At 39.9% G+C, this 16,012-nt stretch overlaps 1 protein-coding gene and 1 long non-coding RNA gene across 2 annotated transcripts in view; one reads left to right on the forward strand and one right to left on the reverse strand.

Moving 5' to 3' along the window:
* The window catches only part of COL25A1 (collagen type XXV alpha 1 chain), a 325,875-nt gene that overhangs the window by 261,805 nt on the left and 48,058 nt on the right, over window positions 1–16,012 (forward strand). Inside the window, exons 23-29 of the mRNA XM_081876942.1 lie at window positions 1,068–1,145; window positions 8,295–8,318; window positions 10,913–10,957; window positions 12,027–12,071; window positions 12,887–12,967; window positions 14,909–14,971; window positions 15,549–15,599. Of these exons, the coding sequence (XP_081733068.1) occupies window positions 1,068–1,145; window positions 8,295–8,318; window positions 10,913–10,957; window positions 12,027–12,071; window positions 12,887–12,967; window positions 14,909–14,971; window positions 15,549–15,599 (387 nt within the window). The remainder of the gene's footprint in view (window positions 1–1,067; window positions 1,146–8,294; window positions 8,319–10,912; window positions 10,958–12,026; window positions 12,072–12,886; window positions 12,968–14,908; window positions 14,972–15,548; window positions 15,600–16,012) is intronic.
* Window positions 1–16,012, reverse strand: part of LOC309350414 — a 691,638-nt gene that overhangs the window by 202,063 nt on the left and 473,563 nt on the right. The gene's annotated exons all lie outside the window — the stretch shown is intronic.

Below are 16,012 nucleotides of genomic sequence, written 5' to 3' on the forward strand. Positions count from 1 at the left end.
TGATATTCGTTGCAGCTCATTTCCTCAAGCCGCCCAGATGAAATCAGCAACATTTTAAAACAACTAAAGTATATGTCTGGGTAGGCTTGCGGAAATAAAAAAATTGTTTTCCGCAGGCATCTAAAACAGTATAGCAAGAGTACCTGTTTGATGTTAATAGGCAAAGAGATCTAAAAGTATTCAGCCACACTAAAAGGTTGACTCCTTAGAGAAGCAAAGCAGGTATTATCTGTGAATAAATATTATAGCCTTGATCTGCAACATTTTAGCTTTGATTTGCATTATATCTCTGATGCACGCTGGGTTGTGATGTGTTTTTCTGAGACTGCACATTCCAGTTGTTATAATATTAGTAGTTTTCCATTTAACACATTGGTATGATCAGACTAAAAGAACACATTGTCACTGATGGCATTGAATAGATCTGCCAATCACCCATTCCCACCACCCTTCTGAGTAATACCCCTCCCCACCTTCTCACTATATAGAAAGGTCCGGTGACTTCTGTTTCAGTGTATCTGAAGAAGTGTGCATGCACACGAAAGCTCATACCTAGAACTAACTCAGTTGGTCTTTAAGGTGCTACTGGAAGGAATTTTTTTATTTTGTTATTGAATAGATGATTAATCTTGTCTGTTCTAAAGTTATCATTAGCATTATCAAGGCCAATCAACTCTTAAGCACGTCCATCAAGATTTTATGTGCATTTGAAACTCAATAAAAATATTTTTTTTTAAAAAAAAAAAAAAGATTTTATGTGCATTTGTACACCTTGGGTAGCACAGACTGTGTGATACCAATAAGCTATCTGAAGAGAGTGAGCTTGGTGCAGCATTTGAAAATGAAGCAGGAAATATGCATCAATCTATCATATTCTGGTATAAATCTTCCAGGCAGCTAACATGCCATTTCTGTAATAAAGCAAAATGATACCCTGAATGGAACTCTGCTGTAATCAGCAGCTCAGGCAAAATTTTATGTTGCCTTCCTCAAATTGATGAGAATAGTGAGTGATTTGTATGCTGTGCTCTTGATCCAAATAACATTTTGGGGGGAATGTTTTACAGGGCCCTCCTGGACAAAAAGGTGATCAAGGGGCAACAGAGATAATTGATTACAATGGCAATATCCATGAAGCTTTGCAGGTATGTCACCAGACGTCATGCACAGTAAGCGTAATTATATTTTTCCTTCCATGCCCTTTGAGTTGGAATAGAAAGTGTAATCATGGTATTCATATGTTGCCATAGTTTAAGAGTTGAGTATGTGCTTTGCATCCATCCATCCATCTGTCCATTGCCAGTCCCTGTGAAATATCTCAGCAAGACTGGTAAATAACTCAGTAAGTACACAATGGTAAGATAAATGGATTGATAGTCTGACTAAGGCAGCTCTCTGTGTTTATTTTAATGATAATCTAGAATATTCTGTTACTGGCAGTATAGTGAAATGGACACTCACCTGACTTTCTGACAGCTGAGTCGCTGCTGCTTGCCAGAAGGGGAGGGATGAGTTTGTAGTGAGGCTGACAGGGTGCAAATGCATCAGTTGAGCCAATCTGGTGCTTCTACTGGAGAATTTATGTAACACTGACCTTCCCACCCCCTCCTTCCTGATAAGCAGCATGGACTCAGCTGTCAGAAGGTCAGGTGAATACTGCTACCACACTGTCTGCTACTGGCGTCTGGCTTCAAAAAACAAGCAGAAGCACCAGATTGGCACCACCAGTGCATTTGCAATCCACCAACCTCACAATTGCTGCACCTCTTGCTCTATCCATCCTGATACACTGCAGTGACTCAGCAGGACTGAGGTCAGATGACTAGTATAGCTCCACCATACCACTTGCTGCTGTTTCCATTTATATGTCAAATCCATCTACAACCCAAATTAGTAATAGTAATAGCCTTCATAACATTTTGCCTGTCTTTGTTGTACTCAGCAATTCATAAAAGCAAAGGTCTGGTTAGGAATACTTTAGGTCAGGCGAACAATTACAGGCTAGGGCATTTAGGTGAATTTTCTAGCAGATAGATGCACTATGCTGCCATCTTCCATGTGCATTCACTCACAGGGAGAAATGGTGTCACTGGCATATGAAACACAAATGTCTGATAATAATTTCTTAGAAGGTTTGGGTGATTTCAACTCAGCCTGTTGAAATACCTGGGTTACACTGCCATGATTGAAATTTCTATAACCACATGAGGAGAATTGAATAGGTCTAAAAGCCATCCGATGTAAGTAGATCTAAAAGGACTTGTAAAAGATGCTCAGTCTTTGAATCTCCAAGTGAAGACGAACAGCAGTATTGTTATATGTCAGTTGTACCCTAAGAATTAGCAGTGATCTTTTCCTCTCTTCCGAGATTCGTCAATGCACACTGAACTTACGGAAAATTCAGAGTTTGGCTCCCCTCAGGACTTGGAATGCTATTTCAAGAAGGAATTGGCTTTGTTCCTCACAACAAGAAGGCTGTCCTCCTGGATGTGTGCTTAAGACCAGGGAAATAAACCAAAAAATAAGACAGAATTTTGCTGGCTGGCTTGCAGTTCCTCTGAGTCATTCCTTCAACTTCATTACACGGGTCATTAGAGAATAAGTCATTTTCATTCAAGCAGCACAGAACACTGTAAAAATTCAAAACCAAATAAGACTATTTCATCTACAAGTGGCCAATCCCGAAGTTCACTTCTTCTTCCTTCAGAAAGATCAAAGACTACAGTGAGCCCCAATCCAGTGAGATTATTTTACCCATGCACTACACAGGGGGTTATGTGTGTGAACAGTAGGGCTCTCGCATTGCAGAAGAAGAAGAGGAGGAGTTTGGATTTGATATCCCGCCTTTCACTCCCTTTAAGGAGTCTCAAAGCGGCTAACATTCTCCTTTCCCTTCCTCCCCCACAACAAACACACTGTGAGGTGAGTGGGGCTGAGAGACTTCAGAGAAGTGTGACTAGCCCAAGGTCACCCAGCAGCTGCATGTGGAGGAGCGGAGACGCGAACCCGGTTCCCCAGATTACGAGACTACCGCTCTTAACCACTACACATGCCTACCCAGATGCCAGTTCTGTTAAGGGTCTTTTTGTTGTTGTTGTTTAGTCGTTTAGTCGTGTCCGACTCTTCGTGACCCCATGGACCAGAGCACGCCAGGCACTTCTGTCTTCCACTGCCTCCCGCAGTTTGGTCAGACTCATGTTTGTAGCTTCGAAGACACTATCCAACCATCTCGTTCTCTGTCGTCCCCTTCTCCTTGTGCCCTCCATCTTTCCCAACATCAGGGTCTTTTCCAGGGAGTCTTCTCTTCTCATGAGGTGGCCAAAGTATTGGAGCCTCAGCTTCAGGATCTGTCCTTCCAGTGAGCACTCAGGGCTGATTTCCTTAAGAATGGATACGTTTGATCTTCTTGCAGTCCATGGGACTCTCAAGAGTCTCCTCCAGCACCATAATTCAAAAGCATCAATTCTTCGGCGATCTGCCTTCTTTATGGTCCAGCTCTCACTTCCATACATCCATACATAACCATAGCTTTTACTATACGGACCTTTGTTGGCAAGGTGATGTCTCTACTTTTTAAGATGCTGTCTAGGTTTGTCATTGCTTTCCTCCCAAGAAGCAGGCGTCTCTTAATTTCATGGCTGCTGTCACCATCTGCAGTGATCATGGAGCCCAAGAAAGTAAAATCTCTCACTGCCTCCATTTCTTCTCCTTCTATTTGCCAGGAGGTGATGGGAACAGTGGCCATGATCTTCGTTTTTTTTTATGTTGAGCTTCAGACCATATTTTGCGCTCTCCTCTTTCACCCTCAATAAAAGGTTCTTTAATTCCTCCTCACTATCTGCCATCAAGGTTGTGTCATCTGCATATCTGAGGTTGTTGATATTTCTTCCGGCAATCTTAATTCCGGCTTCGGATTCATCCAGCCCAGGCTTTCGCATGATGAATTCTGCATATAAGTTAAATAAGCAGGGAGACAATATACAGCCTTGTCGTACTCCTTTCCCAATTTTGAACCAATCAGTTGTTCCATATCCAGTTCTAACTGTAGCTTCTTGTCCCACATAGAGATTTCTCAGGAGACAGATGAGGTGATCAGGCACTCCCATTTCTTTAAGAGCTTGCCATAGTTTGCTGTGGTCGACACAGTCAAAGGCTTTTGCATAGTCAATGAAGCAGAAGTAGATGTCTTTCTGGAACTCTCTAGCTTTCTCCATAATCCAGCGCATGTTTGCAATTTGGTCTCTGGTTCCTCTGCCTCTTCTAAATCCAGCTTGCACTTCTGGGAGTTCTCGGTCCACATACTGCTTGAGCCTTCCTTGTAGAATTTTAAGCATAACCTTGCTAGCGTGTGAAATGAGTGAAATTGTGCGGTAGTTGGAGCATTCTTTGGCACTGCCCTTCTTTGGGATTGGGATGTAGACTGATCTTCTCCAATCCTCTGGCCACTGCTGAGTTTTCCAAACTTGCTGGCATATTGAGTGTAGCACCTTAACAGCATCATCTTTTAAAATTTTAAATAGTTCAGCTGGAATACCATCACTTCCACTAGCCTTGTTATTAGCAGTGCTTTCTAAGGCCCATTTGACTTCACTCTCCAGGATGTCTGGCTCAAGGTCAGCAACCCCACTACCTGGGGTTTGCGAGACATCCATATCTTTCTGGTATAATTCCTCTGTGTATTCTTGCCACCTCTTCTTGATGTCTTCTGCTTCTGTTAGGTCCTTACCACTTTTGTCCTTTATTATGGTAATCTTTGAACGAAATGTTCCTTTCATATCTCCAATTTTCTTGAACAGATCTCTGGTTCTTCCCATTCTGTTGTTTTCCTCTATTTCTTTGCATTGCTCGTTTAAGAAGGCCTTCTTATCTCTCCTTGCTATTTTTTTTGAAATCTGCATTCAATTTCCTGTATCTTTCTCTATCTCCCTCACATTTTGCTTGCCTTCTCTCCCCCGCTATTTGTAAGGCCTCATTGGACAGCCACTTTGCTTTCTTGCATTTCCTTTTCATTGGGATGGTTTTCGTTGCTGCCTCCTGTATAATGTTGTGAGCCTCCATCCATAGTTCTTCAGGCACTCTGTCCAGCAAATCTAAATCCTTAAACCTGTTCCTCACTTCCACTGTGTATTCATAAGGGATTTGATTTAGATTGTATCTTACCGGCCCAGTGGTTTTTCCTACTTTCTTCAGTTTAAGCTTGAATTTTGCTATAAAAAGCTGATGATCTGAGCCACAGTCAGCTCCAGGTCTTGTTTTTGCTGACTGTATCGAGCTTCTCCATCTTTGGCTGCAGAGAATATAATCAATCTGATTTCAATGCTGCCCATCTGGTGATGTCCACGTGTAGAGTCGTCTCTTGTGTTGTTGGAAAAGTGTGTTTGCGATGACCAGCTTGTTCTCTTGACAGAACTCTATTAGCCTTTGCCCTGCTTCATTTTGCTCTCCAAGGCCAAACTTGCCAGTTGTTCCTTTTATCTCTTGGTTCCCTACTTTAGCATTCCAATCCCCTATAATGAGAAGAACATCCTTCTTTGATGTCACTTCTAAAAGGTGTTGTAAGTCTTCATAGAATTGGTCAATTTCAGTTTCTTCCGCACCAGTAGTTGGTGCATAAACTTGGATTACTGTTATGTTAAAAGGTCTGCCTTGGATTCGTATCAAGATCATTCTATCATTTTTGAGATTGCATCCCAGTACTGCTTTCGCAACTCTTTTGTTGACTATGAGGGCCACTCCATTTCTTTTGCGGGTTTCTTGCCCACAGTAGTAGATATGATGGTCATCCGAACTGAATTCGCCCATTCCCGTCCATTTTAGTTCACTGATGCCCAGAATGTCAATATTTATTCTTGCCATCTCATTTTTGACCACATCCAACTTACCCAGGTTCATGGTTCTTACATTCCAGGTTCCTATGCAATATTTTTCTTTACAGCATTGGACTTTCCTTTCGCTTCCAGGTATATCCGCAACTGAACATCCTTTTGGCTTTAGCCCAGCCGCTTCATCAGCTCTGGATCTACTTGTACTTGTCCTCCGCTCTTCCCCAGTAGCATGTTGGACGCCTTCCGACCTGAGGGGCTCATCTTCCAGCGTCATAACTTTTATATGCCTGTTGTCTTTGTCCATGGAGTTTTCTTGGCAGGGATACTGGAGTGGCTTGCCGGTTCCTCCTCCAGGTGGATCACGTTTGGTCAAAACTCTCCACTATGACCTATTCATCTTGGGTGACCTGCTCGGCATAGTTCATAGCTTCTCTGAGTTCTTCAAGCCCCTTCACCACGGCAAGGCAGTGATCGTTAAGGGTCTTATGGTCAGCTAAATATTTTTTCATACATGACCTGTGTAGCTGTTATTTTCCATAATAGTAAACTGTTTGCTTGCTTGCTTGCTTGCTTGAGTTCATACATGCCCTTTTCTGTAAGATCCCTAGGTGGGTTGCAACGATATTACAAATGGTTAAAACAACTTACAAACGTAAGAAGCATATATATTGGATGTCAATGGCCAGGCCACTATAGATGTCCACCTCTGACTCATTTCTGCAGATCAGGATCAACAGTTGTAAAGAAAGGTATTAGGTATTAATGCTAGGTATACAGTAATGACAAAACCAGTGTAATAGAAACCATTAATTTACCAGAAAAGAAAGGTGTATTTAAAACTAATACATCCATTCGGATGAGAAAATGAATTCAAAGCTCTAAACACTATAGGTCCCAAATGAATCAGACCATTTCCAACAATTATCTGTCTGCCAAGTTTGCTACAACAGGGGCATGTAGAGATATATTTCATCTATGGGATTCCCTTTTCCTTCCATTTGCAGATTGCCCAAATCTAGCTTGGACTGTCTTATGGAAATGATGCAAGGATTTTTATTTGAGTCATAGTTTAGTGGTCAGAGATAGTTTAGTGGTCAGAGATAAGCAAGGGGTTGCTTTAGTTATACGTTTATTAATAATCCTTGTGTTTCCTTTATTCTGCCCTATAAAGATTGGTATCAAGCCAGCGCTTTCAAGGAACAATGCAGGCTATAAATCAAAATAGACAAGCACAGTGCTTCTCAAGTCATTTTTCATGGCGTTAAGCAGAGCTGAACATTAGTGTGCTTCATTCTTTGTAACTCCTTTATATGAAATAATTGAAAATGTTCCACCTTACAGAGAGCCATTACAATGCTAGATGCTAGATTCCTAGTTAGGATGATACCACTCTTTTATGGAAGTAAGCAAAGTAATATTCTGTTAGATGCAAACAATAGGTGATGGGGTTATTCACTAACTGTGCAGGATAATTTTTATAAACAATCAGCCTAGCAAATAGTGTTTTCTTACTCTAGTAGTGTTACTGCAATTCATGAACAATAGTATGTAACCAGCACAGCTTCTCAAAGTTTGATGAGACACTGTTCTTTTTCTAAAAGACTATGTGGTACTATCAGGAAAAGTGTGAGGATTGTACCTCTTACCTTCTCACAATGTGCCTATATGTTTGAGTTGGAGTTAGCAGTTCGAAAGCATACCAGCGCGAGTACATAAATAGGTACCGCTGTGGTGGGAAGGTAAACTGCATTTCCATGTGCTCTGGCACTCGTAATGGTGTCCCATTGCTCCAGAAGCAGTTTAGTCATGCTGCCCGCATGACCCGGAAAACTGTCTGTGGACAAGCGCCGGCTCCTTCGGCCTGAAGCGAGATGAGTGCCGCAACCCGGTAGTCACCTTTGACTGGACTTAGCTGTCCAGGGGTCCTTTACTTTTACTGATAAGGATCATAGTCTTAAATTGCTGGTGTATCTCTGAGATTAATAGGTCTATTTCTGTCCTGACCATACTGGAAACTCATTGGAATTTGAAGAATACACAAGAATATCATGTTCAAAGAAATGTCTGTTTCTGACAGTAATTAAACCTATGCAGCACATTCCACAAAGTATTTAAGATTTGAGTACTCGTAAGCTTATTAACGTCATTGATGCCAATGTTCTCTAATGTGTGGATCACAGACATTTATTGGCAATGTAAATATATCCTTTTCAAAATCTGGAGGTGCCTTGGGCATGAAAATCTTATGGACATTGTTTTTTTAAAACAATCATACTAAATAATATTAATTGTGTTTAATGTTGTTGTTTTTTAATAAAAAAGACAGTTTTCTTTAATTTACCTGAGACAGTCAAACGCTTATCCCAAACTGCCCAAATTCTGTGAAATCCATTACTAAACAAGCAAAGTATTTTATTTCAAACTGAACATCTGGTAACATTGTCTTCTGTTAATACATTTTGCCAACAGAGGATTACCACCCTAACTGTCACGGTAATTCTTATTGCATGACTTATAGTGCTTTGTAGCTGTTTTCCTCCTCAGTGTTGCATGTTCATAACTTGCCTGATTTAGAATGTGTCTGTTTCATCAGATATTGACTTATCACTACATATATTTCTACATCAAGTGTTATCAGTGTTGAAAACCAGCACTGCAGTTGAAATTAATAGCAATGATCCCATTCATTTCAGTAAAGAAAATGATTTAAAACTCTTGTTTGCTAGTCTAACAAGTTTATCTTTATTACAGCTGTGCATTTTTACTTCTGTTTCTTTTAGTAGGAATTTTTGAAGGCAAGGCTTGCGCAGGATATTTCCCAGTAGTTTTGTGTTTTGGATTGATTTTTTTTATAAAAAGCCTTATTTGATAGAAGTTATATGCTAGAAGACACAGACCACACTTACTCCAGAATATTCTTTAATTCATCCTGTAGAATTCATTAGGATCTAAATGACAGTGCTCCAAAATAAGTGATTTGTGAGCTGCAACCAGAGTTGTCATCTCAAATGCAACTTCTTTACATTAAAAAATGCCCCTTTTCCTGTTCAGTGTTGGTAGAACGTAAGTGTATCAATTCCAGATGTAAAAAACATGGTTAAAGGAAATTTCAGTTGAGCAAGCTGAAAATTTGTCTGTACCTCAAGATCTGATACAGTGAACATGGTCTTCCTCCTCCTCCTTCTCTGCCCTCTGCTTTCATTAACCCTCAGTGGATGCATGCTGGACTGGAATTCTGCCATGCAGTATTGCTAGGAAATAATGATAGTTAAGACTATGAGGCTTCTTGGAAGGTAATTAACTATCTCTAGCAGTTCAGAGAAGCATGTTTTGACATCTGTAGGGATGCTTTTAAAGCCGTAGATATTCTTTCCGGGACATCTCACTGCAGTGTAGCCCTTGGAGTGGTAATAGCCACATGTTAAATCTGTGCTGCAAAAACCTGAAGTGCCACAGTCCAGAAGAACAGGGCATGGCTTGCATGCAGGAGGCATCAGAACTAACCCCCAGGATCTCCAGGGGACCTCAGATAGGGCTAGGAAAGTTCTCTAATATCTTAGCGAGCAACTACCAGTACTAAATTCACCTGTGAATCTGTGCACGAAACACAAAGGAAACTGTATTACAGTCGCCATAAATTATGTGGTGCATTGTGTTGAAGGAGGTTAAAGGGTTCTGTAAAAACTTAACTAATTCCAAAAATGAGGTGGGAATCTCTAGTTAATAATGGTTTCCATCTGTAAGCTGAGATGTTCTGTCCCGAGTCCTAACTTGCCTTTCCCCCTTCTGCTTATGTGCTTTCTACCTCACAGAAGAAGTGATTTCAAAACCACACGAACCTATTCCTGTCAAATTCATGGAAGGCATAGTGATGTGTGTGTTTGCACTTTTGTCTTTTACTGTTTCTTGTGCATTTGCACACACCTGTAGTGTAAATACTGCTTCCATGATTTACATGTGTATATTGGGATGCGGGTGGCGCTGTGGGTTAAACCACAGAGCCTAGGACTTGCTGATCAGAAGGTTGGCGGTTTGAATCCCCGTGACAGGGTGAGCTCCCGTTGCTCGGTCCCAGCTCCTGCCAACCTAGCAGTTCGAAAGCATGTCAAAGTGCAAGTAGATAAATAGGTACCGCTCCCGTGGGAAAGTAAACGGCGTTTCCATGCGCTGCTCTGGTTCACCAGAAGCGGCTTAGTCATGCTGGCCATAAGACTCGGAAGCTGTACGCCGGCTCCCTCGGCCAATAAAGTGAGATGAGCGCCGCAACTCCAGAGTCGGTCACGACTGGACCTAATGGTCAGGGGTCCCTTTACTTTTACCTTATTGCCAATCTTGCTACATGACATTTTACAATAAAACTGCAGTGTTTTCCATCAAGCTCCTTTCTCCTCTATGGCATATTATATATAATGCCAGTGTCAAAAAAAACTTTATCTAAACGTATCAACCCTACCTCTTTGGCACAGAATCCTGAGAGGCAAGCACAGGATTTTTCTTATAATTTAGCTGAATAAAAAACAATATAAGAAATGAGGCAACAGAGGCCCTGAAAACTTAATTCTGTGTTAGGGTACGCTCATACCTAAGGTTTACACTATATGCAGTCATCTTAATTCATGCAACAAGAAGGGAGTTGCTATCCACACAATTAGGCCTTTATCCTGTTCCACCGCTCACTACCTAAATGCCAATAGCTGCACATGGCACAGGTTAGCTGTTGACGGAGAACTTACTTACACAGCAATTCAAATGGCCACCATTTGCCCAATGGTAAAAAAAAAAAATGCTCTTATTTCAAAGTTAAATGTGCTTGTTTTGTTTGCAGAATGCTATAGACTTTGTTACCTAGAAGTTAGAGTGCTAATTTTTTATGTTTAAGAAAAAAATAATTGAATTTAATTGCAATATGTTTGCACTGTCTGTAGTTGATCATTGAGTGTTATAGTTGTTAACTGCTTCTTAATACAGTGCTTTTTTGTCACATTGGTTTGTTACTAATGAAGATTAGTATAACTGTGCCTGACAGAGAAATACTATAGAAATCTGGATGGTGCTGGATTAAAAAAATAACTGTTGTTTACCTTTAGGGTCCTCCAGGTCCACCTGGACCCCAAGGATTGCAAGGGTCAAAGGTGAGTCTCCAACTGTTACTCATTTGACGAAGACCCCCTGAGCTTTAATTTATTTCCATGCAGAATATGGTCTGAAGGCACATGAAGCTACCACTTTGTAGAAGTTAAGGGGGTCAGGGTGTGATCATTGTCTGGGTTGGTGACCTTCTGGAAGCAGCATGTATGCTATCTTGGGTTCCATGATGGAATAAAGGCAGGACGTCAGTATAAGAAAATAAATACTGTGCTCTTAAATGCATAATCATCACTAATAGCAAAATCCTATGCTTGTCTAAGGAAGCCCCACTGAGTAACTGTGTGTAGGATTTCAGACTAAGAAACTTTTTACTGCATTATGTTTTATATTTTATTTTTCCTTCCTTAATATTTATTAATAATTTTAGCCAGCATCACAATAATTCATTTAATTAATAATTTAATTTGTAATTTTAAATTAAGATACCTTCATTTACCCTAAGTAACAATACACAGTCTATGTTCTTTTTTATTCTCATCTAAAGAATACTGTTTCTCCAAAGGTGGCCAGGAGAACAGGAGTAGCCAACATGGTGCCCTTCGGATGTTTTCAGGCTATAACTCCCATCCAACAACTTCTGGAGGCCATCTGTATAACTGAAATGGGTGGTCTTCAAAACATTCCCACATCCACCTAGATCCTGGCCAATACCTTATTCTTATTTGTTTTTCCTAGGTTGCCTGTTGACATATGAGATTATTATAGACCAGCATAGTTAATTCATATTGACCCAGTTTGGACCTAATAGTATACCATGGTTTAACACTATGAGGACAACTGTGGACAAACACTATGTTTGAGGCTCACAATCCTAGGTGCCCCCTCCACTTCTTTATCACAGCCATGAAGAAGAGATAAGACTACGTTCAGACTAACTGCAGCTTATTTTTATTTGTAAAATAATTTAAAAACACCTGCTTCTTATTTCCTTGTGGCTGTTCCATGTGGGATGGGTTGGTGTGTAAGCCTAAGAATCAAGCAGTCTTATTAACAAAGCATTAAACTATAGTATATTCCAGGAAATAATAACATAATGAAATTTTCACTTTGCAGGGTGAACCCGGATCTCCAGGATTGCCAGGTGCTGATGGAGAGCAGGTACTTGAACAATTATTGCTACTGAACATATGAATGATACAATAGTAGGTATAAAAAAAGAGATATAGATAATAAATAAAATAATTATTTTTGTTTCACAACTCTTTCTCCCCCCTTTCTTTTCTTTTGTTATGGAATGAAAGATACTGCCAAAAATAAGTGAATATATTGCCAATAAACAACCCAGAAGATGTTTCTGGATTTACTGGCCCAGTTCCCACATCATAGTAAACCATGGTTATTAGCTCACTGGGAGGGGGAAGTGTGTTCCATATAAAAGTTCCCAGTTTCAATGACTTGCATCTCCAGTGCTAAGAGAGACTCAGGTCTGAAACCGTGAGAACTGCTTCCATTCATTGTAGACAGCACTGTCCAAATCTACTTGAACGAGTGGTCTGACTCATCATGAAGCAGCATCCTGTATTGCAATATTTACTGTGAATGTACGGTATCAATCTGGGGTGTTCTGCTGCTTTTCACTCACAATGAGGAGGAAGAAAACCACAATATATGGTTCAGCATTATGTCCAAACCAGAGATCATGGTTTGTTTTCCTCTTACAAACCACTATTAGTCATCCAAGAACAAAGCTTAGCTGCAGATTGTAGTTTGTTGGGAGTGAAACCAACTATGATCCCTGGTTTGGACATCATGCTAAGACAGGGATTATGGTTCTTTTTCTCCCAGTGGAAGCTGATGGGAGGAAGGCAGAGCAAAATGGGAGTGGTTTGTTTATACACAGTAAGTCATGCTCTGAGGTTGATTTTAGATGATCTTGTAATATAAGACTCATTTATGTGACTGTGCTATTGCAGGGGCCTAAAGGCTCAAAAGGTGATACGGGTGACCCTGGAGTACTAGGAGAAAAAGGAGGAATTGGACTTCCAGGATTGCCAGTAAGTTTGCTTTAAAATGTACCTGCATTTTTAACTACATCTTCAGTGTCTGCTTACTCTTTAAAAGTCAAACAATATTATTATGAAGAGGGCCATTTTAGCACCATGCAGAAAGACCGACACATAGAGAAAGATCTCTCTAACAAGGAGCTTATAAGGTACACAATGACAGAAAGAGAGATAACAGGAGATCAACAGAGGCAGGGGAAGCAGAGGAGAAAATGTGTACAAAGTGATGTATTTGGCTTAGTTTAGTTTCACAGGATGAAGATTAAGAGATCCAACCAAAGACATATGTGAAAAGAGAACTTTAAGGAAGGCTTTGAAGGAAGAGAGAGAGAGAGAAGGAACCATTTGGGTGCTTTCTGAAGTGATCTCCAGGCAAATAGGGCAGTGAGGAAATGTCAGCTTAGTATCAGTGCAACATGATACAAAATACTCATGATAAAAAAATGCATGGGATGTATGAACCTTAGACCAAAAGTTGTATATGTCACAGCATGCCCTTCTAGCCATCTCTTTTCCTTTGGAAACATTGAAGTTTAACTGCTTTGATGGATAAACCATTTGCTCTGTTTTCACCCTAGAACGTGAAATTTGGCAAAATTTCAAAGAGTATGTTAATTGAACAGTGAAGGGGGTGGTGGAATCTTTTATAAGGAGAGGCACTTTACTGGGATTAATCTTAAATGTATTGAGATGCAACCTATTTGCAGTTCTTCCTGGGTAAGTCCTTTTGACTGTTATCTCATTACAAGGATCAAAATTTAACCATAACGTATTTTAAGTGATTGTATAAATGTAATTTTAAATAGTGAGTAGTAAAATGATTACACTTTAAACACAAGAGAAAAATGTTCCGTAGACTTTATGCATTCTGGGCTCTCTGTATTTACTATGACATTTTGGCATGACACATCATTGATAATTGGCAGTCTGATTGAGCAGTGCTGTTCTGTGCACAGTAGGGATACTGTACCCATGAAAAATCTGCTCCTTATTAGCAGCCCCCTATGGGATCTTGTATACAGAAAACAAGAACAGATGCACATGGGGTCCTACTGAGCATGTATCATGTTGAGCAGATCTGCTGATCAATTTCTATGTGCACAAGATGTTCTGTGTTGAAATGGCCATTATTAGTGATGCTGTAAAAGTTGGTAATTACCTGATTCAGAATGCCCATCCGCCAATGCTTGAGTGTATTACCTAATTTCCCTAAGAAATTATTGTCCAGTTTGTGGTGTAAAATGAGATTATTTATATGTGCCATGTGTGAAAATCAACCCACATCAAATTGCTGTATAAAGCACTAGTCAAGCACGATTCTGTAATTTACAGGTCAGTGTGTCTAGATAGAGGCCAGTATTTGTATCTGTAACCCCACAAAAACACAAACAAAATTGTAGTAGACCATCCAGAAAATGCCCTCACACAAATTTGCCTTGTAGTTTCATTTATTTCATTTTATTTAAACCCCATCTTTGAAACAAGAAGCTCATGTTGGCTAGCGAAAGATAAACTTAAAGAATAATATAAACTAAAAAGAATAATAAACTTAAATGTAATAGAATAAACTATAAACAACGAAGCAAATCAGCTAACAGAAACAAAATGAAAGGGTCACCAAAACTGTAAACCTGCCATAACGTCAACTGTAGAGACATGCTCCAAGTACATTAACACTGCAATCCTATATGAGTGTACTCAGAAGTAAGTCCCATTGAATTCAAATCTGACTTCAGATCAGATATAGGTTGGCTTGTGCTGTAAGAGTTGTTAAGACAGGATATGGGCATAAAGCAAAATAAATGATGCCTATAATTAAAATTATACTTATAAGTGTAAATGATGTAATGATAATCCATCTTCTGAACTAAACAATATCCATGAGTTGATAAGATGAAAGCTTTGTTCATTGTGTCAATACTGATTTTGTAGGGATCCAATGGTATGAAAGGAGAAAAAGGAGATGTTGGCTTGCCAGGTCCTCAAGGTCCCTCTGTAAGTATTTCTATGCTATCTCAGTGCTTCCATAAAAATATACTAATGTCTTCTATGAAATAATTTTTTTATTTTAAAAAAGAATGTTTTGGCATCACAGCGCAAGGGCATCAAACAGAGCAGTCAGTTAAAAATGTTTGAAATAAAAGCTGATGTGATGTTTTTGTAGGGCCACAGAAATGTTTTGCAGGGTGGGATATGGCCCACCGTTTATTAGTTTGGCACCCCTTCTCTATTGCCTTCTTGATAAAGGCTAATGGGGAGACCATTCAAGTAAGTTTTTCTATGTGATACAAAGCAACAGTGCATTAGCATTTATTATTGCAGGCACAGGAATGGTGAATATTTATTTGTTGTTTATTAAATACTCCGATGCTGTACAGTAAATGCTTTACTGATGTTTTTATTTGTTGCAAGCTGCCTTGTTACATTTTATGAAAGAACAGATTATACATTTTCAAATGAATAGTATATTTTATCTCACGTAAAGGATTGCAGCTTTTAGGCGAATGAGAGGTGCTACAATTCAGTAAGAACATGTGTTAGTCTGAACTAATTATCCTGCTTTTATATGTAGATCATAGGACCACCGGGACCTCCAGGCCCACATGGTCCACCTGGACCTATGGTAAGTCCTTTTCGGTTATCACATATGCAACTGCTGAGCGATCAGACCAAAGAAGAATCATTCCTCTTTCTGGAAGCTGTGGATGGAGGACATTGCAAGGGCAGGGCTGGTAGGGGCAGGAGGCAGGTATTAGTAGGTCAAGACATGGGTATTTTTGTGGGTGTAGGGCAAATGATGACATCTGAAATTGTGGAGCAAAGGGCTCTTGACTGTATAAATGTTGGCAATCATTTGTATGTCTGACTGGATATCAAGGGGGAAAATATGGAGAAGCAAACGTTTTAGACATGGATCCATTTGTCTTTGAAAATTGATTGTAGTTGGAAGTTGGAGTTTCATTCTGTCTTGACTAGGTATTTGCCAGTTAATTAAGGATTGTTATTTTATGCAGCTTTGGACAGCGACAAGAACAG

This window comes from Podarcis erhardii, assembly GCF_964252035.2.
Source record: "Podarcis erhardii genome assembly, chromosome: 9".
Taxonomy (NCBI): domain Eukaryota; kingdom Metazoa; phylum Chordata; class Lepidosauria; order Squamata; family Lacertidae; genus Podarcis; species Podarcis erhardii.